The sequence below is a fragment of the Podarcis liolepis genome, assembly GCF_965112155.1.
Source record: "Podarcis liolepis genome assembly, chromosome: 9".
NCBI lineage: Eukaryota > Metazoa > Chordata > Lepidosauria > Squamata > Lacertidae > Podarcis > Podarcis liolepis.
This window is the reverse complement of record NC_139564.1, coordinates 2,378,064-2,402,314: the sequence shown is the minus strand read 5'-3', so window position 1 is coordinate 2,402,314 and position 24,251 is coordinate 2,378,064. Positions and strand designations below refer to the sequence as shown.

At 48.1% G+C, this 24,251-nt stretch overlaps 2 protein-coding genes across 2 annotated transcripts in view; both read left to right on the top strand.

Moving 5' to 3' along the window:
• The window catches only part of VAX2 (ventral anterior homeobox 2), a 47,510-nt gene extending 42,542 nt beyond the window's left edge, over positions 1-4,968 (top strand). The window contains exon 3 of the mRNA XM_083458993.1: positions 4,173-4,968. Within this exon, the coding sequence (XP_083315119.1) occupies positions 4,173-4,658 (486 nt within the window). The 3' untranslated portion in view covers positions 4,659-4,968. The remainder of the gene's footprint in view (positions 1-4,172) is intronic.
• Positions 4,969-17,628: 12,660 nt separating this feature from the next.
• ATP6V1B1 (ATPase H+ transporting V1 subunit B1) overlaps positions 17,629-24,251 on the top strand; it is a 78,707-nt gene continuing 72,084 nt past the window's right edge. Inside the window, exon 1 of the mRNA XM_083458831.1 lies at positions 17,629-17,983. Within this exon, the coding sequence (XP_083314957.1) occupies positions 17,872-17,983 (112 nt within the window). The 5' untranslated portion in view covers positions 17,629-17,871. The remainder of the gene's footprint in view (positions 17,984-24,251) is intronic.

Here is a 24,251-nt window from a genome sequence, read left to right as displayed (position 1 = left end):
CAATGAGCTGCAGGTGGCTTTCCCCCTCCCTGCCCAATCGGGACCCCAGGTGATGCCCAGAACGCCAAATGTGTTTTCCTTTCTTCGGGCGAGAGGCAATGGGCGGCGTGAGGCCACCAAATGTGTTGAGAGAGAGCCAAGGAGGCAGGAACAGAAGCCGTCGCCAGCAGTGTAGAAGCCAAACCGCCCAGCTCATGCTGGGAAGAACAGAAAAAGAGCGCCCGCTGGATCAGGCCATTGGGGGCGCGTCAAGTCCAGCATCCTGTCCTCACAGTGGCCCACCACCAGACGCCTGTGGGGAACCCACCAGAGTGCTCTCTTCTCCTGTGGTCTCCCACAACTGCCAAGGGCAGGCAAGAATGTTTGAATTCCCAGGCTTGATTCTCAAGAGTCGCCATGTTGGTGGCCTGGAGTCAGAAATAAAGGCCTGCGGATTAGCTGCCAGGTGAAACGGTGTGATTCCTTGCATGTGAAGTCTACTCCAGGGGGAAGAGGTTCTCCATAGATGGGTCAGATGCCCTTTAATCCAGGAAATTAAGTTTGAAAGTTGCTGTTGAGTTCAGGTCATGTTTGCAGGCTTCCGGTATGGATCTGGTTGGCTGCTGTGAGAATAATAATAATAATAATAATAATAATAATTTATTATTTATACCCCGCCCATCTGGCTGGGTTTCCCCAGCCACTCTGGACGGCTTCCAACAAAACACTAAAATACAATGACCTATTAAACATTAAAAGCTTCCCTAAACAGGGCTGCCTTTAGATGTCTTCTAAAAGTCTGGTAGTTATTTTTCTCTTTGACATCTGGTGGGAGGGCGTTCCACAGGGCTGGTGCCACTACTGAGAAGGCCCTCTGCTTGGTTTGCTGCAACTTGGTTTCTCTCAGTGAGGGAACCGCCAGAAGGCCGTCGGAGCTGGACCTCAGTGTCCGGGCAGAACGATGGAGGTGGAGACACTCCTTCAGGTATACTGGACCGAGGCCATTTAGGGCTTTCAAGGTCAGCACCAACACTTTGAATTGTGCTCGGAAATGTACTGGGAGCCAGTGTAGGTCTTTCAAGATCGGTGTTATGTGGTCTCGGCGGCCGCTCCCAGAGAACAGGATGTTGGACCAGATGGGCAATTGGCCTAATCCAGCAGGCCTCTTCGTATGGCCTTCGGTTCGTCCTGACTGCGCCACTCACCAACCTCCCCACCATTTCTCTCTCCCATGTATCTAACCCCCTAGGCAGCAGTTCTCAACCTGTGGGTCCCCAGATGTTGTTGGACTACAACTCCCATCATCCCTGAGCTCTGGCCTTGCTCACTAGGGATGATGGGAGTTGTAGTCCAACAACATCTGGGGACCCACAGGTTGAGAACTGCTGCGAGCTTCCCCTTCTCACCCCACACAACTGCTAAGCTGACTTTTCCTCTTCCCAATCCCCTTTCTACATGCAAATCCGGGATTGTGACGTGGCGTTACCAACCCACCAATAGGGGCTGCACTCTCATGCAAATCTAGGATTGTGACTCAGCACTGCAAATCCTCCAATGGGAGCTGCGTGATGACCGCATTACGTTTTTATGTATATAGGAAGAAACGTACCGGTCTCATCAAGGAATCTCATTGGGGAAGGGCCATAATTCAGTGTGAAATCCAGAAGGTCCCGGGTTCAGTCATGGGAGTGGAAAAAGCTGCCTTGTACTCATTCAGACCATTGGTCCATCAGGATCGTCCACAGTGATTGGCAGAAGCTTTTCAGGTTTTCTCCTAGCCCTACCTGGGATTGAACCCAGGAGATCCTTCCTTCAAGGGAGAGGCTCTGACACTGAGCCATGCCTCTTCCCATCTTCAGTTGGGGCTGGGAATGTCCCCTGCCTGAAACCTTAGAGGGCCTATGCATAGGGGAAAGTGTTTTCTCCCTCTTTAATAACATCTGAACCCGCAGACATCCCATGAAGCTGAATGTTGGAAGATCAGGACTGATGAAAGGAAGTCTGTTTGGTGTTCAATATAATGCCCTGATTTCCTTCTGCTCTCTCAGGCCGGTTGGCACTTGACAGAAATCTCCACTTAGCCACTCTTGTGCTGTCCAAGTGGTGGGCTTTCCCTCTTCTCCTCAGGGTCTGTTTGTGTGGCCCAGCCCATTTGAAACACAAGTCGAGTCTTTAGAGCATCTTCCTTGGCTCCTGCCTCTCTTCTCCTCCGCCATCACTCACCCTTTCTGGAGTCTCTTACAATCCTCTTTAGACCTCGTTGACTCACTCAGATTAGGGTCGTCCAAGCCTATTTATAGCATCGCAAATCCCAGAAGCAACGGTGATTTTGCCACGGACTCGTTGGGCTGCTGGCTGCTCTGTATCCAGAAGGCCTGGTACATGGAACGTAAACCCCCAGTTTCATGGGGATTTACTTAATTGTTGAATTTTCTTCTTTTTTTATTTATAAATTTTATTGGTAATTTTATTTACAACATAACATAAACCCTCCAATACAGAAATCCACCCTCAATAAATGTGAACATAACATACAATGAGCATAACATACAACAATATAAACAACCAAATAAAAGACTTCCTTTATCCTGTATCTGGCCTCCTTATTTACTTCTTATAAGCTGCTTCCTTTATGAGTAATTATTAAGATTTTTCTAATTATAACTTAAATATCCACAAAGTCTCCAATTAGGAGCGGCAAGGATCCTAATTGCTAAAAACTGGGAAAAAGAAACTGTGCCAGCAAAAAAGGAATGGCAAGACAAACTGTTAGAGTATATTGAACTGGCTAGATTAACAGAAGCAATGAGAGATCACACTAGACAAGAGTTTCAAAAAGCATGAGGGAAATGCAGAGAATACTTCACAAAACAGTGCCCTACAATACATACCTGGACTTGTTTCGTTGAACTTTATACGCTGCTTGATTGCAAAAACAACCACCGCCACCACTTCAAAGCGGGTCGCAAAAAGGATAAAACAATAAAATTATAAACAGGAAGAAATGGAAGCAATAATTTAAGACACCTGAAAAGTTAAAATAGCAATAGTTTAAGGTAGCCATGGAGGTGGTGCAAGGAGTGGAGGCCAGGAACCCAAGGGCACCCACAGCAAACATTTTGTGGGGGCCTGGGTCTCCAGGGGCCCCTTGAGATAGCACCAGTGGCTCCATCTTCCCTAACAGACCTCTAATCTGCCCTTCTGTTGCAAAGAGTTCTTATCTCTGCTGGCTTGCTGCTCCTATCACCAATATTTACAACTGCATATTATTCCATAATCTATATTTTGTATCCAACCATATTTCCCATAGTATTTGTTACATTACAAGTGAGATTAAAATCCTGCTAATGTTTTCATCTGCTTGCAGTGATCTCTTAAATAAATTATAATTCCCCCCCCCCCTTCTTTTTTGAAGTTTTTGCCCTCTTGGCTCCTGAGTTTTCCAATCAGCTTTGCTATTTCGACGTAGTCCATTAACTTAGCCTGCCATTCCTCTCTGGTAGAGACTCTTCTTTCCATCTCTGGGCTAGTAGCATCCGAGTGGCAAAAGTGTTGCTGAGACGACAAGGACTGAGCAGTGGTTGTTTCCTTGAATAAAGGTTTAGCTTCACTGTCCTTGGGCGGTTTATTGTTTTCGTTGCTGACTTATGCCTGACTCCAACCGGGACTTGTATGTTGGCAAGCAACCAAGGAAACAGGGGCAATTGGAAGGCCCCCAGCTGGCTCCAGCCCACCGGCCAGTGTGCCGGGCAATTTCCAGTCCTTGGCGCAACATCTGCGACCCACAGCTTCAGAAGCTAGGGCACGCTACTCAGCAGAGATAACGCTGCGCAAACAGAAGTGGCAGGAGAGGCTGTGTGAGCATATTTGCAAGCAGTTTATTCAGCGTACAGCAGGACAAAAGGAAACATGTCTGATCTCCTTCGTGTCCAAAGCAAAGCGGCAAAAGCAAAAGCTATACACAAACGGAAGTTCCCAGCAAACTGTGCTGGAGTGTAAACAGGCATGTGACACACAACAATTCCACACGTCTGTCCTTAAGGTGGAACGGAATATCCCAACAATGTGTTGTGCCCTGACCAAAAACTGCCCATGGCCTCTATCTCTCCTGCCAGCTGACTAGTGTTGACCGGATTCAACATGGGTGCTGCTGTGTGACCTCCTCTCACCTCTCTCTCTCTCTCCCTTCCCAGGTCAAGGTCTGGTTCCAGAACCGCCGCACCAAGCAAAAGAAGGACCAGAGCAGGGACTCAGAGAAGCACGCCACTTCCACCTCGGAGTCCTTCGCCACCTGCAACATCCTGAGACTCTTGGAGCAGGGGAGGCTCCTGTCGGTTCCCGGAGGGCCCCCCAGCCTGCTCTCCCCTGCCCCCAACCCTGTCGGCAACCCCTCCGGAAACGGGTCCTCGATGGGCGCGTCAGGGAACACTTCGCCAGGCCTGGGTGGCGGGGGCAGCCCTCCGGGGACGGGGGCCTTCAGCTTGCAGGTCCCCTCGCTGGCTGCCCCCTCGGTGTCCCCTCGGCTGCCGGCGGCCCCTCTTTGCTTTGGCGGCCCTTTGCTGGGGACCCTCCATGATCTCCCCGGCGGATACGCACTGGGCACCTCCGCCTTTGAGCCTTACACACGGCTGGAGAGGAAAGACAGTGGTGCGCTAGCCAGCAAGAAGCCGAGCCCTTAAAGAAGAGAGATGATTAACGAGAATTCATTCATTCATTAATAATAACGACGACGAAGAGAAGTGTCAAAAAGGACGCCCCCCACGCTGCCGTCCCCCTGACCGCCCGTCCTCCCACCCCACCTCACACTGAGTCCCACGCACCCAACCCCACCAGGGGCTTCTCTTTCGCAAGGGGTGTGTGTGCGTGTGTGTGTGTTCAAAGACTGTTTACCAAATGTCAACCATGTGATGTGTGCCTCTGCGTGCGTGCCTGGGTGTGTGTGCGTGTGTGTGCTCCTTTCACGGAAATTAAACGACATCGACAGACAAAGCTGACTTGGTATGGTGACTCCTTTGGCAGGGGCGACTGGACGTACACCGGGTTCAGAGGGTTGTAGAGCTGGGTGGTGGCGGCGGGGTGAGGGGTGAGGGGTACCCAAGGATCATCAAGTCCAACCCCCTGCAAAATAGGGGGGGAGGGAAGAGGCAACTTTACCCCAAATGAGGAAGTTGGTCAAAAAGAAGTTGAGAGGCAAAGCCATTGGGGTCAAATCACGCCAAAAGGCTGTTGTTGTTGTATAGTTGTGTCCGACACTTGGTGACCCCCTGGACCAGAGCACGCCAGGCACCCCTGTCTTCCACTGCCTCCCGCAGTTTGGTCAAACTCATGCTGGTAGCTTCGAGAACACCGTCCCACCATCTCGTCCTCTGTCATCCCCTTCTCCTTGTGCCCTCCATCTTTCCCAACATCAGGGTCTTTTCCAGGGAGTCTTCTCTTCTCATGAGGTGGCCAAAATATTGGAGCCTCAGCTTCACAATCTGTCCTTCCAGTGAGCACTCAGGGCTGATTTCCTTCAGAATGGATAGCCTTCCAAAAGGCTAGGGAGTTGTTTAAGAACACAACATTAGAAATTCAAATTGAGTGTACATTGCAGATCAGGAAAGGGACCATTGAGGGCACTGGTATGGTTGATGAAGAGGGTCAAAAAACCATTAGAGGCAAGAAGGCTTCCTGCAAAAAGGAACAAAAAACTCTGGCAAAAAGTGTAAGCAGGCAATGACGGATACGTCAAAAGACTTTGAGGAATTTCTGAAAGTATTAAAACCAACAGCTAAAAGTTCCTTCAATATATTAGCAGCAGGAAACAGTCTCAGTTGGCAGAATGGGCCCTTGGATGGGAAGGGTGTCAACGTGCCCGAATTCTGCTTGCTGGTTTCCCATGCGGGCATCTGCTTGAGAACAGGAGGCTGGACTGGATAGGCCCCTTGGCCTGATTCTGCAGACTTCTTCTCATGTTTTTAAGGCAGCAATCACAGCAAAATGGCGGGGGGTGCAGGCCGTCCACATGAGGTTTCCCCTCGGCCCATATGGACCCAGGTAAGGGCATTGGTGATTCTCTCAGAATCATTCTGCACAAGCGCTAGAAACCCTAATCCAGCCCCACCCCAAACCTTTTGCTCTCTGGGTGTTTTGGACTACAACTCCCAAGCCCAAAACTCCTTGAGAATGACAGGTTGGGAAAGGCTGCCCTAGGCCCTCTCTCCCATTCCCCAAGAAGCAAATGGCTTCTCTTGGCCTGCTGCCAACAGACCAAGGGGCCTCGGTTCACGGTCAGAGCACCTGCTTGGAATGCAGAACACTGAAGGTCAAATCCCCTGTGTTTTCAGTTCGAAGGACCAGACAGAGTGTAATGGGGAAAACCTCCAGCTGAAAACCGTGCATTGGAGATCCCGCATTGCAGGGGGTTGGACTAGATGACCCTCAGAGTCCCTTCCAGCTCTACCATTTGATGGTTCTAAGTAGCCTAACCTGGTGCAAGCAGCTTCCCATAGGGACCTAGCTCATTGGTAGAGCACGTGCCCGGCCTGCAGAAGGTCCCGGGTTCAATCCCTGCTACTTCCAGATAGTGCTGGGAGATATTCTTGCCTGAAATTCTGGAGAGCTGCTGCCAGCCAGTGTAAGACAACACTGAGTGAGATGCACCAATGGTCTGACTCAAGACAGCTTCCTGTGTTCCTATACAGTACGATTGCATCATGCCCGGGGGTTCCGTTCTGGAGATGGCACATATATCCAAAAACACCACCCGAGTTTCCTGCTCTGACTCCTCTTGCTGTCGGTCACCCTGCCTTCCGCCCTATCAGTCCCAACAGGTGTCAGGAGCGAGCCAGCACTAAATCACACTGAGCAAGTTGTAGTTAACTATTATCAAAAACGCAATGTGCACAGACTTGGCTGAGTGTCGGGCCAATGAACACAGCAGCTTATCCCCAGCTGGTCTTGCTCCATGGATCAGTTGCTGAGACAAAAGGTCCCAGCTTTCCCACAGTCGTCTAAGTCCCCTTCTCTCCAGGGTTTTCCCCAGGCAATCGGAGACTATGCCTGCCTGCAGCTAAACCTCTCCTCCGCCCTTTTCATGCCTCTTCTGGGCCTGGGAGACCAGCAGGGATGGGAGCTGGTCTCCGCAGGAGGGGGAGACACCTGTGACTCTTCCTCATCCAGACTCCTCTCTGCCTCCTGGCCTCCCTCCTCTCCTGCTTCAGCTTCTGCCTCTGATTCTGCACTTCTCTCTGCAACAGACTCTCCCAGCTCACCAAACCCTACTACCTCTTCAGCTTTTGACACCTGGTTCAAGACTGTGTTGTGTTAACCCTTTGCTCTTGCTGCCATCCTGATTTGAATCATCTTCCCCCCTTACCAGCTACTTGCAATGGGAAGGAAAGGTGTCAAAAAATGTTTAATGCCCTCCCCCTGCCAGGTTATGCATTTTTCAAACATATCTATATGTCGCTTTTGCATAGCAGAGCCGTACTCAAAGCAACACAGAGAATAAAATATAGCAGCAATTCAAGACAGTGCATTAACAGTTACAAAATGCAGGAGAGGATATATTGTTTGATTATATCCTTTCCAACTTGTGTTAACAAGTTCTACAGTTTAGCAGAGTAACATTCCCCTTTTAAAACTTGCACAGCGGATGTGTTTGCTCAGGCTCGCTAAAGCCTCTAAAATAAGTTACCTGGTAATTTCCCCTTTAAAGGTAAAGGGACCCCTGACCATTAGGTCCAGTTGTGACCAACTCTGGGGTTGCGGTGCTCATCTCGCTTTATTGGCCGAGGGAGCTTCTGAGTCATGTGGCCAGCATGACTAAGCCGCTTCTGGCGAACCAGAGCAGCGCACAGAAACGCCGTTTACCTTCCTGCCAGAGCAATACCTATTTATCTACTTGCACTGGTGTGCTTTCGAACTCCTAGGTTGGCAGAAGCAGGGACCGAGCAACAGGAGCTCACCCCGTTGCGGGGATTTGAACCGCCAACCTTCTGATCGGCAAGTCCTAGACTCTGTGGTTTAACCCACAGCGCCACCCGCATCCCAATTTCCCCTTTAGTCCCTCATAAAAGAAATAGACACGACACAGTCTTCTATAAAAGTATAAAAAGAGTTTACTCACTCACTCATTCTGTTCACAGATGGATCCCAGAAGGCAGACTTAAGTTACAAAAGTAATACACCTGGAATCTATCCCGTAAAGATATAGTCCCTTTGTCCTCTCTTGGCTGGAAGCCAAGAGAGCATTTTAGGCTAAGCAGATGTTGCTCCTTCGACAAATGTAGTCAGAGAGAGAGATGGCGGCCAGTCCTATGCTTTTGTTACCTTCACAGGTGAGGCCACGCCCACATCTGGTCACATGTAGAGGAAGTCTGTCCCAGCCTAGGAGGAAACAGGAAGTTCCGACTGGCTGGTCCAGACATCCCCTTTTTATGTCCACTCTAGGGATGTTGTACAGTGGTACCTCGGGTTACATACGCTTCAGGTTACAGACTCCGCTAACCCAGAAATAGTACCTCGGGTTAAGAACTTTGCTTCAGAACGAGAACAGAAATCGTGCTCTGGCGGCGCGGCAGCAGTGGGAGGCCCCATTAGCTAAAGTGGTGCTTCAAGTTAAGAACAGATTCAGGTGAAGAACAGACCTCCGGAACAAATTAGGTTCTTAACCCGAGGTACCACTGTACTTGACTTCTCTGTGTTTCACATTGTTTCAAAAACAATACCCCACACACCAGGGTGTGGGGCAAGGCAAGTGGGGAAACCTGCCCTTGAGGTTCCAGCAGACTCTCCCCAGTAGCAAACTCGCATCCTGGGGCAAACTCTGCAACAACTTCCATGCCTACTTGAGCCCTAATCCTGGCATCAGTTGCTGGATACCACTATCAGGCTCTGCCTTGCCTCTCCATTTGTGCTGCAATCTCTGCCCATCACGACGTATCCATTTTCCAAATCCTTGCCCCTGACAAGCAAGCTGCAGTTTCATTATACATTCATCCAATCTTTTATTTATACTAGGATCCCTGCTTTGCCTGTCTAAGAAAAGTCGATGCGAGGAAGCTTACTGTGACTTAAAATAAAAAAGAGGAGAAAAACAATTTTCAACAACAAAACATCAGGAACCAGCAGGGAAGTAACACAGCAAAAGGTGTAGAGCGCACACACGGACGCACTTGCAGAACCTTCCTGGGTGATGCCCAGGGGCTGATGGGAGTTGTAGTTCAACAAAGGCTGGAGGGCACCAGGTTGGCACAGGCTGAGCTGATCAGTCTTTACTTAGTTGGCACCTATTTTGGGGCAAGGGGCAGATAACCTGTTTGAGTCAGTTTGAAATCAACATCCTGCTCCACATCCCAGGATAGACAATCTGAAGGGGAAGAACAGAGCGCAATGTCCCAGCCTCAATTGTCAGGAAGTTCTTCCTGAAGTATAGTCAGAATCTCTGGAGGTCCTCCCTCTGGAGAAGGAGGAACTGGGCTTGCGCCACCTTCCTTGCGACAAACATCTACAGATGTTTGAAGATGACGATCTTCAGTTAGTCCTCCATTCCTGGGCGGTGGCTAGTCGAGCATCAGCAAGTAATTGTGGAAGGAGAGATTTGACTCAGAACCATTAAGAAAAATGGAATGGATGAAAAAGAAAAAAGCCCATGCGATCCACATGAGATTCTCCAGTGGGCGGTGAAAAGTACGGTGGTTGCCTGCCACATGATAACTTACCATGATACACAACTCTCTAGGAATCCCCATCTCAGTGGAGAGCTGAGCAGGGAAGCAATTGCAGGGCTGTCAGGAGATGAAAGTTTATCTCATAATCAGGGTAAAGTGAATATCATAGAATCACAGAGTTGGAAGGTGTGGGAATGTTTAGGAAGGTAGGAGGAGATATATTATTATTATTATTAATTTATTTATTTATTATTTATACCCTGCCCATCTGGCTAGGTTTCCCCAGCCACTCTGGGCGGCTTCAAACAGAACACCTGTTAAATGTTAAAAGCTTCCCTAAACAGGGCTGCCTTCAGATGTCTTCTAAAAGTCTGGTAGTTGTTTTTCTCTTTGACATCTGGTGGGAGGGAATTCCACAGGGCAGGTGCCACCACCGAGAAGGCCCTCTGCCTGGTTCCCTGTAATTTGGCTTCTCGCAGTGAGGGAACCGCTAGAAGGCCCACGGAGCTGGACCTCAGTGTCCGGGCAGAACGATGGGGGTGGAGACGCTCCTTCAGGGATACTGGGCCAAGGCCGTTTATTGTTTCGATGTTATCTCTCCTCACTCACGCTAGTGAGAAAACAGCAGAGCACATTTCCTTGCAGCTTATAGTGAAGCCGTTGACTCACTAGAGCTTGTTAAAATAAGAATTAAGCTTGTTAAATAATTTTTTATTAATTTTCATTTATAAGAATCCAATATGCACCATATTATATTAATACCAAATAGCAATGCCAATTCAAATACAATTCAATTACATAGCCAATTATAATTTTTTGTGGCTTCCCACATGCTGTTCTTCAAGGTCTAATTCCCTTTAATTCTGCTTCCAGACTATTGCTCAAACCAAATATAATCCACTCTTAATAAAATCCCACTACAATAATTAACTTCAATCCGCATTAACACATATAATAATTTGTAAATTCGCAAGTGAATTTCTCCTTTCTTCTTCCTGTGTGAGGTTTTAATTTCCATCAATTGTTCCTCTAATTCTTTATGAAATATTACGTCCATATTAGTTATTCCTGATCCTTTTCTGCCTTATAAATAAAGTAGGTTAGCCAAATGCTGAGTTGCTGAGGTCTGTCACACGCAAGTTGCGCAAACTCTGCGGATCCCTAAGTGTGTCGGTGTCTGTTGGCATCGGTCGCTGTGATGTTTGGGCTGAAGAAAGCTTTTGAAGCTCCCAATGAAAGACCAGGAGGGAGGGAACATGCTAGTCAGGCATGTGTCTCTGACAGGGTCCTACTCGAGTGTAGGCTGAACTCCTGACACCAGCTGGTATATGCACACTAATCTTCTGGCATAACACAGCAAAAAGAGTGAGACATCGTAGAACTAATCTACAGTGGTGCCTCGCAAGACGAAAAGAATCCGTTCTGTTATTCTCTTCATCTAGCAGTTTTTTCGTCTTGTGAAGCAAGCCCATTGAAGGATTAGCGGATTAGCGCTATTAGCGGCTTTTAGCGGCTTATCTGCTGATCGGATCAGCTGATAAGCGGCTTAGCGGCTTAGAAAAAGGGGGGAGGGAAGGGGGGGAAACCAGCAGGAACTCGCAAGACATTGTCGTCTTGCGAAGCAAGCCCATAGGAAATTCGTTTTGCGAAGCACCTCCAAAATGGAAAACTCTTTTGTCTAGCGAGTTTTCCGTCTTGCAAGGCATTCGTCTTGCGGGGCACCACTGTACTATTTATTTACATACTATGTACAGACAAAAGCATCATGGCGTCCATTCTCTCCAGCTCCGAGAGAACAAACAGGAAGAAATAAAAGTGAAAGTACAGTGCAATAGTACCCGCAGCGGAAGAGATAAGACTGTCTTCCTTTCGCAGAGCGTCCCAGACAGGCGTGTGATTTACAACAATCTCATCTGCAGCAACGGAGGAGTGAATTGCTAACAGTGTCCACCCTAGGAAACAGGGAAATGTCGTACTTGACTGCTCCTGCAATACATCCCACAGAAGGGATCCCCAAGTGTCATCTAGTCCAGCCCCATTCAATGCAGCTAACAAAGCCACGACAGAGTCCAACCTCGATAATAAAATCTCATAAGGTTCAGCTGGAATCTCCTCTCTTTTTTCTCGTTTGAATCCATTGGTTCAGGGCCTTCCCTCTGGAGCAGCAGAAAACAAACTTGTTCCATCTTCCCTGCGACAGCCCTTCAGTTATATCTCCTGCCACATCTCCATCATCTAACATATTGTCAGGGAACTGACATCGGAGCCAGAGGCGGAGGCAAGGCTCCCAAGTGATGCTGGAGAAGGGCCCAGCAGGGAGAGAGGCAGCTCATCAGCGGGGGAAGGAAATCAGCGTAACACCAGGGATAAAGGGGGGCAGATGGGGGAATCGGGGAGAGGGCTCCAGGACTCCTCGCCGGAGACCAGCGGGGAGAGCACGGGTCCTCCGCTACCCACACCCTCCCTGCGCAGAAGACTTCCACGCAGGGAGAGTAGGAGGAGACTTGGTGTCAAACAGCTTTTATGCTGGAAAAGGTTTAAGAAACGCCCACTGACGGATTCTGCTAGCGACTGAAACAGCCACGAAGTGAAGGGCTGTCCAGGCAGAAAAGGTTTAACTAGGCAACCTAGCCAGGAGTCGCGGCAACTTACGCATGAGCAACCCCTATTATTATTACACATATCAACGCAAGTTGTGTTTCACTTCAGTTCACATGTGTCACTTATAACTATAGGCCATCACCATATGAACAGGGAAGATGGACTTTCTCTAATGAGATAAATAAATCGGCACAACTCAGTAAAGCCCTGGATGTTGACCCAACTAGTTAAATGAGTGCTAACTAGATAAATGACTACGAGGTTCAGCTTGACTGGTCACATTCCTAAATTTTTTTTTTAAATAGTTTTTATTGCATTTTTTCAGGCACAGACAGAAAACAGAAGAAGAAAAAAGAGAAAGAAAACCATTCAACAGCTTATTTCAACTTTCTATCGAACTTCCCCGCATCTCCCGCACAATGCATTCTTAATAATAAATTTATCAGCAAATTGTAACCTTGTTTCATGTGTTTCTTTGGTACTTTCAATTGCAATTTAAGTTTAAATCCCTTATTGTCCATTTACTCTAAAGACAAAATGTATTATCCTTTTTAACATTTAAACTTTGATCCCTTCAATGTTGTTATCCAATTTCATAAATATTGCACTCTCATTGCTGGGGCTAGCATTTCAAATTATGCATCATTTTATAGTTCATATCACATTCCTAAATTTTAAATTCCATTATACCAGGTTCCCATTTCAGTTCTTTATGAGCAGTATCTTAAATATAATTAACAGGATGCACACAAATAAAAGGAAAGATAGCTGAAACAGCCAGCCTTTTCCAGTAGACTCTTTTACATTCGCCTTATAAAATTTGGCTCTTGCCATTAAGGAGTTTGTGATTCTTCTCAACACAACATTATTAAAAACCAACCAACCAAACAAACAAACAAACAAAAAACCAGTTGGGGACCATTTTTAAAACATCTGATGCCCTTTTAAAACATGTCGTGAAAGGGAAGATTATTGGGTTGTCTTCATTTTTGTTATGTATTTTGTGTTTTATATTGTGGTTTTGTGTTGTGAACTGCCCTGGGGTGTACAGGTATAGAGTGTTATACAAATTGAATAAAGAAGGAGGAGGAGGAGGAGGAGAAGAGGATCTCCAGTTTTTCCAGATTCCTGGTTGTAGAGAAGACAGGACATTTATCTGACTCAAACAACCAAAATGGCTTTAGCAATAGTCCCCTCCCCCACATATCTCACATGGGGGGCTTCCTGTCTGTCTCTCTCCCAATGAGGGTCCCAATGGGTCAACAGACTCTTGGCAGCTTATGAACAGCTTAACACCTTTCACTGCCCCCACCCTGACTCTCCACCCTCCAACGCACCCAGAGGGCCATGAACTGTTCACCCACAACATAAGCCTCTCACCATTGTTCTGAACAGCAGCAACAGAGCAAATGAACAAGGGAGAGGGACAGTCCCGGATTTACAGAAACCACCCCAGTTTCTGATTTGATCCCAGAATGTCCTGCTTTTCCTTAGGACATCTCTACAGTGGTACCTCGGGTTAAGAACTTAATTCGTTCTGGAGGTCTGTTCATAACCTGAAACTGTTCTTAATCTGAGGTACCACTTTAGCTAATGGGGCCTCCTGCTGCCACTGCGCTGCCGCGGCACAATTTCTGTTCTCATCCTGAAGCAAAGTTCTTAACCCGAGGTACTATTTCTGGGTTAGCAGAGTCTGTAACCTGAAGCATATGTAACCTGAAGCGTATGTAACCCGAGGTACCACTATATTTTCATCGGAGAAATGTCAGAGGGGATGGAGTTATGTGACCCTGGAGCCAAGGAGTTAAGTAACTATACAACCTTTGGAAAACATCTGAAGGTAGCCCTGTATCATAGCTGTCAACTTTCAGATTTGAAAATAAGGGATCAGCAGCCTCGAAAATAAGGGATCAGCAGCCTCACCTGTCCCGGGTACAGTCTACAGGATATCTAACAATCTGGGATAGCAGCGGAAAGCAGCGGGAAACGGTACTGGAATAAGGGAATTTCCTGCCAAAGAAGGGAAGGTTGACAGCTATGCCCTATATAGGGAAGGTTTTCGGGGTTTTTTAATGTGTAAATGTGACGTATAAACAATACAATTATTATTATGTAATAGGACGTCCCTATTTTCATTGGAGAAATGTTGGTGGGTATGTTTCTCTGCTACCCGCATTTCTCTGAAGACCCTCATGGTCAGCTGGACCACCAAAGAGGGAGCATGCAATGAGGTTTCCCGGCCTCTCCCATCTCTGCGCAGAGACAAACAGCCGTCAGCAGGACCCGTAAAGCATGAGCAACGAACCATGTGCAGGCCGTTGAAGCTCTGCATCTGTCACAATCCTGCATGGCAACCATCGCACGACTTGCTTCCACAGAGGAGCTGTCCTTGTAGGAATTATACACCATGCGAATCAGATCCAAATGAGAAGTTTGCTTGCTTGATGTAAAGATGAAGAATTCTGGGCAATTCCCAAGCTTGTAGTGTTCGAAGCCCCGATACAATCCTGCCTTTGGCTCCTCTGTTTTGCAAGACCAGGCTGCCAGTCTCTGTCTCGGTGAAATATAACTTTTGTCATAGTAATAATTTAAGGAAATTCCCTGGCCTTTTCAGGAGCAGAGAAAGAGAGGGATGTTGTCATTCCTTGCCTGGGAATTCCATGAATTTTTAACCAACAGCAGGGCATGTACAAAGCCCCCAAGTCTTTCAAGGTATGCTGCCAAAATATCCCTGTTTGGTGTTTTCTTTTGCAAACAGAAGAAAGGATGCATTTGCAATCAGCTGGTGGTTTAACAGAAAGCAGAAAGCAAAGAGAGTTAGTAGCGTTTCCCCTCCTGGGATCGAGTTAGAGAGGGAACACGGGTACTGCCACTTAGCACAACGGTTTGGTGGTCCGGCTGGAGGTTGAAGTTACCTCATGGCTGAGTGGGCAGCCCGTTCCTCCTCTGGCCTTGTCTAGAGCAGAATGGGGCGCCTTGCTGGAAAAAGTGCTAAAAGCAAAGCCCTGTACGAGATAATATTCCTGGGCAAAGACGCCTTCCTTCTGCCGGCCTAGTGCAACCCTTAAGATACATTAAGACCTCCTCCGTAGCAGGGGAGGAGAAGATCAGCCTCTCTGCAAGGAGGACTACAGCAGTGCTAATGCCTCCTGCAACTCTGCTGCTGTGTTTTATTCTAAAAGATTCAAAGAAACGATATATAAGATGGCAGGAGCCCCAAGGAGGGGCTGTGTGGGGAGCAGGCTTCAGGCACCAGGCCCATTGGCAGACCCACTCTGCCTTACAAAGACGTCTGCAAACATATACCCTCCAACATTTCTATGATGAAAATAGGGACATCCCATTCCATAATGATAATTTTCCTGTTTATATCCCACACAACTTACTGGGTTGCCCCAGGCACTCTGGGCAGTTTCCAACATATATAAAAACATAATACTGTAAAACATTAACTTCCCTATACAGTGGTACCTCGGGTTAAGAACTTAATTTGTTCTGGAGGTCCGTTCTTAACCTGAAACTGTTCTTAACCTGAAGCACCACTTTAGCTAATGGGGCCTCCCGCTGCCACTGCGCCACCGCTGCGTGATTTCTGTTCTCATCCTGAAGCAAAGTTCTTAACCCAAGGTACTTAGCAGAGTCTGTAACCTGAAGCGTATGTAACCTGAAGCATCTGTAACCCGAGGTACCACTGTATAGGATTGCCTTCAGATGGCTCGGGGGTCAGATAACTCCATACCCTCCAACATTTCTTCAGTGAAAATAGGGACATCCTAAGGAAAAGTGGGACATTCTGGGTTCAGATCAGAAACTGGGACAGAGTCTCCAAATCAGGGATGTCTCTGGAAAATAAGGACACTTCTTCCCTGTTTCCTCTGTGCTGCTCCTTCCCCCTCTGGCACCCGTTGCCACCAACGGCAATATTTTGCGTTCACAACATGTGCTGTTTATACTTTCAACAGCCCAAGCTTAGTACATTGTCAAGGAAAGATTAGTGTTTCCCTCTGGAGAGAGCAACATCGCTTGACGCAACTGACCTTTGCTGGAAGGATCCACACACACCCCAAGTTCCCATCAAATCATCTCCCACCTTTTGCTCCTTCACAGAGCTCAAGGTGGTCATAGGTGGGGGCTTCTGGTGAGTGTCCCATTCAGACACTGGCTAGATAGCTCCTGCCCAACCTGGTTGGACCTGCCAGACCTGCTTGCCCAGAACCAGCCATGTGACAAAAGAAAAGAGAAACCTCTTCCTTTCTTTTTTACAAATTTATTTATTTGATTCTACACCTTAAAGGTTACAATCACACCGCAACACCTTCCAGAGGTACAAGATTCCCACAAATCTCTGAACTTCCCTCTTCTTCCTCTGTGGGTCCCATTATTAAACCTTTTCTACTGCATCTTTTATAGTAATCTAAATTTTTATATATCTCTCTCCATTATAAACAGGGCTGCCTTCAGATGTCTTCTAAAAGCCCAATAGTTGTTTATTTCCTTGACATCTGATGGGAGGGTGTTCCACAGGGTGGGTGCCACCACTGAGAAGGCCCTCTGCCTGGTTCCCTGTAACTTTTCTTCTCACAGTGAGGGAACCACCAGAAGACCCTCAGCGCTGGACCTCAGTGTCCGGACAGAACGATGGGGGTGGAAACACTCCTTCAGGTATACTGGGCTGAGGCCGTTTAGGGCTTTATAGGTCAGCACCAATACTTTGAATTCTGCCCGGAAACGTACTGGGAGCCATTGTAGGTCTTTCAGGACCAGTGTAATGTGGTCTCGGCAGCCGCTCCCAGTCCCCAGTCTAGCTGCCACATTCTGGATTAATTGCAGTTTCTGGGTCACCTTCAAAGGTAGCCCCACATTGCAGTAGTCCAAGCGGGAGATAACCAGAGCATGCACCACTCTGGTGAGACAGTCTGCTGGCAGGGAGGGTCTCAGCCTGCGTACCAGGTGGAGCTGGGAGACAACTGCCCTGGACACAGAATTGACCTGCGCCTGCATGGACAGCTGTGAGTCCAGAATGACGCCCAGGCTGCGCACCTGGTCCTTCAAGGGCACAGTTACCCCATTCAGGACCAGGGAGTCCCCCACACCCACCCGCCTCCTGTCCCCCAAAAACAGTCCTTCTGTCTTGTCAGGATTCAATCTCACTCTGTTAGCCACCATCCGTCCTCCAACCACCTCCAGACACTCACACAGGACCTTCACTGCCTTCACTGGTTCAGATTTAAAAGAGGGGTAGATTTAAAAGAGAGGTAAATTCCTATCCTGTCGCCTCTTACTCAGTTAAAAAGGGCTGAAACCTTTCCCTCAATCATTTCGCTTGCCCTTTTCTCAACCTTCACAATCTCCTTCCTGAAGAAAGCTGGTGTATTCCCCAACCCGACATGGCAGTGAGAATATCGCTGCTTGGGGGGAAAAAAGCCTTACACGCCCCAGATTTTTGCAGCGAGACCTTTGCAACATGCATCTCAAACCTGCAGCTGCCGGACAGTTTACAGGCAACAAATAATTCTGTGTTCAGGGACAACACGGAGGAGGAGGCAGATCACTGCAGCTGGCCTCTGTCAGGCAGATCAGGTACAAAAACTTCAGAGACCAGCTCTTGCTTTCCGGCTTGCGTCGATTCCCCAAGGACATGGCCACCAAGGTGGAAGTGAGGGTCAACGGGCACCCCGGAGGAGTCCTGGCCGAGGCACGAGAGCATGTTCAAGCAGTGACCAGGAACTACATCACCCACCCGAGACTGAGTGAGTATTTTCGGGATGCCTTCAGGAAAAAGGGAGCTTGAGAAATCTCTTGCCCGTGCGCACTTCGAAAAGGATGCTGCGATTGCTAAGACTTCTCCAAAAACTTTCTCACTTTCTCCCACTTTCCGTGGCTTCCTCCTTCTCCTGGGGGAGAGTGCCTGGGAGGGGAGAAGACCGGGACGCTGAGGATACTGGAAAACATATTATGAAACTGAAGAGGAAGAGTGTGAGAAACTAGCGCAGGAGATCTCTCTCTCTCTCTCTCTCTCTCTCTCTCTCTCTCTCTGGGTTCTGTTCAGCCTTAGCCTCCTGGGCAGCACCTAATAATAATAATAATAATAATAATAATAATAATAATAATAATTTATTATTTGTACCCTGACCATCTGGCTGGGTTCCCCCAGCCACTCTGGGCGGCTTCCAACAAAGATTAAAAATACATTAAAATGTCACACATTAAAAACTTCCCTGAACAGGGCTGCCTTCAGATGTCTTCTAAATGTCAGGTAGTTGTTTATCTCTTTGACATCTGGTGGGAGGGCGTTCCACAGGGCGGGTGCCACCACCAAGAAGGCCCTCTGCCTGGTTCCCTGTAACTTGGCTTCTCACAGGGAGGGAACCACCAGAAGGCCCTCAGCACTGGACCTCAGCATCCGGGCAGAACGATGGGGGCGGAGACGCTCCTTCAGGTAGCTTGGGTGCCTGGGGACCTGTCATTCCATGCGTTCATATGTTGCCTGGAGAATGAGGTGAACAAGAAATTGCACCCCCAATTCCAAACCCCAGGAAAGGTTTTGCACCGTGACGAGAGAGGGAGGATTTGGGACTGGGGTCTGCAGAGCAGCCTTGGCGAACTTCTGCCTGGGGAATACCTTAAAGCAGAGCAGCTCTTTCAGAGTCTGCCTCCCAGGGCCTGATCCCCAATTGCACAGGCATGCTGCAGAGTGCAACACATTGGTGTGTGTTTGTGTGTGCACATGGACGCTTCCCCGTGGTTTGTGAGGTGTGTTGCGGGAGATGCATAATCACAAACACAATCGCGCTTCTGGGTATTGCTGAAGAAGTCCGCCCAGTAATAGGCGTTGGTGATGAGGGTGGCATGGGCGTAGCCCCCACCCCCATCAAGTAAATAAATAAAATTGCTTGACTAACCAAGGTAGGGCTGCCATACGTTTGCAAAAAAAAAAAAGCTCAACAACTGTGGCCAAAAAAAGCTCAACAACCTTTGTGCCTGGATTCACCTCTTGAAATATGGCAACCCTAAGAAAGGATCTAGCTAATAAATCCTAGCTATGCCCATGAAAGGCAGTGGTTATTGTATTGTTACTCTCAGTGCTTTTTTTCTTTTTAAAAAATGTTTAGGGGTACTCTCATTTTGATTTAAGAAAACCACCATTTTATAGTTTAAATTGGGGGAAAGAAATATGGTAAATGGACAAAAGTACAAAGATTCACAAAATGTTTAGGGGTATGCGTACCCCTGTGCCCCCCCGAAAAAAGCAGTGATTACTCTAGTTTACATTTATATCCCACTTTTCCTCCAAGAAGCGCAAGTTGGCATGGGTGGTTCTTCCCCTCCCCTTTTAATCCCAACAGCCCTGTGAGGAAGGTCAGACTGAGAGGCAGTGACTGACTCCAAGGTCACCCTATGAGCTTCACAGCCAAGAGGGGATTCGAACCCTGGTCTCCTTGGTCCTAGTCCAACACTCTAACCACTAGGCCACACTGGCTCCCATGTGCCCCATCCAGTTGGAACACAGATATTGTTCTGAGTTTTATTCTTTGTGGATCAAGTAATGTGTCCCAGGCTGGGTAGCTCATGAGGATTTCTTCTCAATTCACCTGCCTGCTCATGCATCTCTCTGTGTGAATACGAAACATGAAATAATAATCATCATCAATAGGAGTATAGCATCTAGATCAAGGGAAGTAATAGTGCCACTGTATTCTGCTCTGGTCAGACCTCACCTGGAGTACTGTGTCCAGTTCTGGGCACCACAATTCAAGAAGGACACTGACAAACTGGAACGTGTCCAGAGGAGGGCAACCAAAATGGTCAAAGGCCTGGAAACGATGCCTTATGAGGAACGGCTAAGGGAGCTGGGCATGTTTAGCCTGGAGAAGAGGAGGTTAAGGGGTGATATGATAGCCATGTTCAAATATATAAAAGGATGTCACATAGAGGAGGGAGAAAGGTTGTTTTCTGCTGCTCCAGAGAAGCGGACACGGAGCAATGGATCCAAACTACAAGAAAGAAGATTCCACCTAAACATTAGGAAGAACTTCCTGACAGTAAGAGCTGTTCGACAGTGGAATTTGCTGCCAAGGAGTGTGGTGGAGTCTCCTTCTTTGGAGGTCTTAAATATGTCATGAGTGCTCTGATGGTGTTTCCTGCTTGGCAGGGGGTTGGACTCGATGGCCCTTGTGGTCTCTTCCAACTCTATGATTCTATGATTCTATGATCATCATCATCATCATCCACCCATCTGGCTGGGCTGCCTCAGCCGCTCTCTCCATACATGTGAAAACAGGCACCTAAGTCTGCAACACTGGACTTATAATATATTTGTGGGGCTGGACTCCCACAAAGTCAGTGAGCAAAGTTGAAGTCCTTCTGGGCAAGGTGGCACCTATGGTCTGCAAGCACACACAAACACACGCACCTTCGGTAAGGCAATTCCCCAATGACCTTGGCCGAGGTGACAGCTTTGGCCTGAAATCTCCGGGTTGCGGTTCCAGCCTGTCTGCATCTCGGCGCAGCAGGTCAGAAACAGCTCTGAGCTGCCCCAGCCCAACGTGGTCGGATGGGCTCTGGCAGGCCCAGAGGGTTTTATTATTAACCACAGCAAACAGGCGGAGTCTCGAGTCACAAGGAGTTGCTGGTATTTCCCCCCAGGTCTTGAAGGCGAGCTGGCTGGGGCGTGAGAGGGAGAGAGAGCGAGAAACAGAATATTGCTGCTGCTGTTATTTCAGGCACTGTTTGATTACCACACGGGTGCCAGGTGCTGTACGTAGCAGAGCCAGCCTGTGAAAGGGCTGGCAGCCCATTTCGCCTCCCAGCTTTGCCACTGGGGAGAGGGGGGAGATTCCACACACCCCCCATCACGACTTTGCATTGGCTTCTCCTGCAGCGAGGAACCGATGCAAAGCCCCGTTGCTGGGAAGGGGGGTGGCGCAGGATCCAGAAAGGATATTTTCTTACAAAGTAATCCAGAATGCGGCAGCTAGACTGGTGACTGGGCAGGCCGCTGAGACCATATAACACCGGTCTTGAAAGACCTACACTGGCTCCCAGTACATTTCCAAGGACAATTCAAAGTGTTGGTGCTGCCCTTTAAAGCCCCAAACAGCCTCAGTCCAGTAGACCTGAAGGAGTGTCTCCACCCCCATCATTCAGCCCGGACACTGAGGTCCAGCACCGAGGGCCTTCTGGCGGTTCCCTCACTGCGAGAAGCCAAATTACAGGGAACCAGGCAGAGGGCCTTCTTGGTGGTGGCGCCCGCCCTGTGGAACGCCCTCCCATCAGATGTCAAAACGATAAACAACTACCTGACATTCAGAAGACATCTTAAGGCAGCCCTGTTCAGGGAAGTTTTTAATGTATGATATTTTAGTGTTTTTTTGGTTTCTGTGGAAGCCGCCCAGAGTGGCTGGGGAAACCCAGCCAGATGGGCAGGGTACAAATAATAAATTATTATTATTATTATTATTATTATTATTATTATTATTATACGTTTATACCTGGCACTGAATTTTTTTTTTTTAAAAAAAAGCTTTTTAGTGGCTTTTATATATAGGGTTCCTAGGATTTATTTAAATGAGACAAATAAACAGACCAATTCTTCTATGTCATTTGTACATCACAAAAATAGCACGATAAATTTGCAGTGATATCTACAACGTAACAGCTCCTTATCAGCGGTCAGTGTACAAGTTCTTGGCTCGTGGCAGTGGTTTAAAGGAAAGCAATAACAGGAACAAAGGAGAAACAGGCTACAGATGAACTATTATTTATTTCTTGAATTTAAATGCCGCTCTATATCCGGAGGTCTCAGGGCGTTTGCATGAAGAATCCCTTTCTATTACCTGTCCTGACTCCCCCAAATTTTCCTCGGAGCCAAGTGCTGGGGGAAGGGGCCCCAATCCGTCACACGCACCTCCCGCAGCTCAATGTCCGGAGGAGAGTTTGGCATCCCTGGAAACGCCGCCGTGAGCGCAGCAAATTGTTTATTGCATTATTATTTTTTTGAAAAGCTGGGATCTTCCTCTCTCCTTTTTTTTGGCAGTCCAGCACATTTCGGTTCACGCTCGGGTAGAGCGGTCATTCTTTGCAACCTCCCCACCCCCTCCTCCCCCCAAAAAGGGGGGGAATACCCCGTAGAGTCACATGACCGTGCAGGTGTGTATGGGAACCCTCTGCTGCGGGGTCCTAATTAGTGGCATAATGTGCAGCCCCCCCGCTGGGCCTTTCACAAGCTCCGCTCGGCTGGGACGGGCCGATGTGTTTGACAGCGCTGCGCGAAGTGACACATCGCACAATGAGCAGGTTGCGCCGGGGAGGGAGGCGGAGGAAAAGCGGACCCACTAGGGACCATCGGGAAAGTTTGGGACGGCGAGCCGGGAAGGATGGAGATGTCGGTGGCGGTGATGGAGCACACGCAGAAGTTTCTGGGTTCAGTCCCGCGCGGTGGCAACTCAGAGAGCTGCCAGCCAGAGTAGGCGGTACTGAATTGCATATGGACCAACTCTTTTAATAATAATAATATTTTATTTAATAATAATCATATTTTATTTAATAATAATCATATTTTATTTAATAATAATAATATTTTATTTAATAATAATAATATTTTATTTAATAATAATATTTTATAGTTAAAGCCATGGTTTTCTGGGGACGCGGGTGCCACTGTGGGTTAAACCACAGAGCCTAGGACTTGCTGATCAGAAGGTCAGCGGTTCAAATCCCTGCAACAGGGTGAGCTCCCTTTGCTCTGTCCCAGCTCCTGCCAACCTAGCAGTTCGAAAGCACGTCAAAGTGCAAGTAGATAAATACCTTCTCCAGAAGGAAGGTAAACGGCGTTTGTGTGCACTGCTCTGGTTCGCCAGAAGCGGCTTAGTCATGCTGGCCACATGACCCGGAAGCTGTACGCCGGCTCCCTCAGCCAGTAAAGCGAGATGAGCGCCCAGAGTTGGTCACGACTGGACCTAATGGTCAGGGGTCCCTTTACCTTTACCTTTTATGGTTTTCCCAGTACAGTGGTACCTCGGGTTAAGAACTTAATTTATTCTGGAGGTCTGTTCTTAACTTAAAACTGTTCTGAACCTGAAGCACCACTTTAGCTAATGGGGCCTCCTGCTGCCGCCGCACGATTTCTGTTCTCATCCTGAAGCAAAGTTCTTAACCCAAGGTACTATTTCTGGGTTAGCGGATTCTGTAACCTGAAGCATATGTAACCTGAAGCGTATGTAACCCGAGGTACCACTGTAGTGATGTATGGGAGTGAGAGCTGGACCATAAAGAAGGCTGATCGCCGAAGAAATGATGCTTTTGAATTTTGGTGCTGGAGGAGACTCTGGAGAGTCCCATGGACTGCAAGAAGATCAAACCTCTCCATTCTGAAGGAAATCAGCCCTGAGTGCTCACCGGAAGGACAGACCCTGAAGCTGAGGCGCCAAGACTTTGGCCACCTTATGAGATGAGAAGACTCCCTGGAAAAGACCCTGATGTTGGGAAAGATTGAGGGCACAAGGAGAAGGGGACAACAGAGGACGAGATGGTTGGACAGTGTTCTCGAAGCTACCAGCATGAGTTTGAGCAAAGTGTCTCAGTGTCTGAACAGAACGATGGGGATGGAGAGGCTCCTTCAGATATACTGGACCAAGGCTGTTTAGGGCCTTAAAGGTCAGCACCAACACTCTGAATTGTGCTCGGAAACGTACTGGGAGTCAATGTAGGTCTTTCAAGACCGGTGTTATGTGATCCTGGCGGCCGCTCCCAGTCACCAGTCTAGCTGCCGCATTCTGGATTAGTTGCAGTTTCCGAGTCACCTTCAAAGGTAGCCCCACGTAGAGCGCATTGCAGTAGTCCAAGCGAGAGATAACCAGAGCATGCACCACGCTGGCCAGACAGTCAGTGGGCAGGGAGGGTCTTAGCCTGAGTAATGAAATGAGTAATGAAAGCCACTAAGGGATTTAGATCCATGGAAAGCATGGAAAGAACAAGGAGGATGCAGGTTGGATGGCTGACTATCATGGAGGCTTCAGC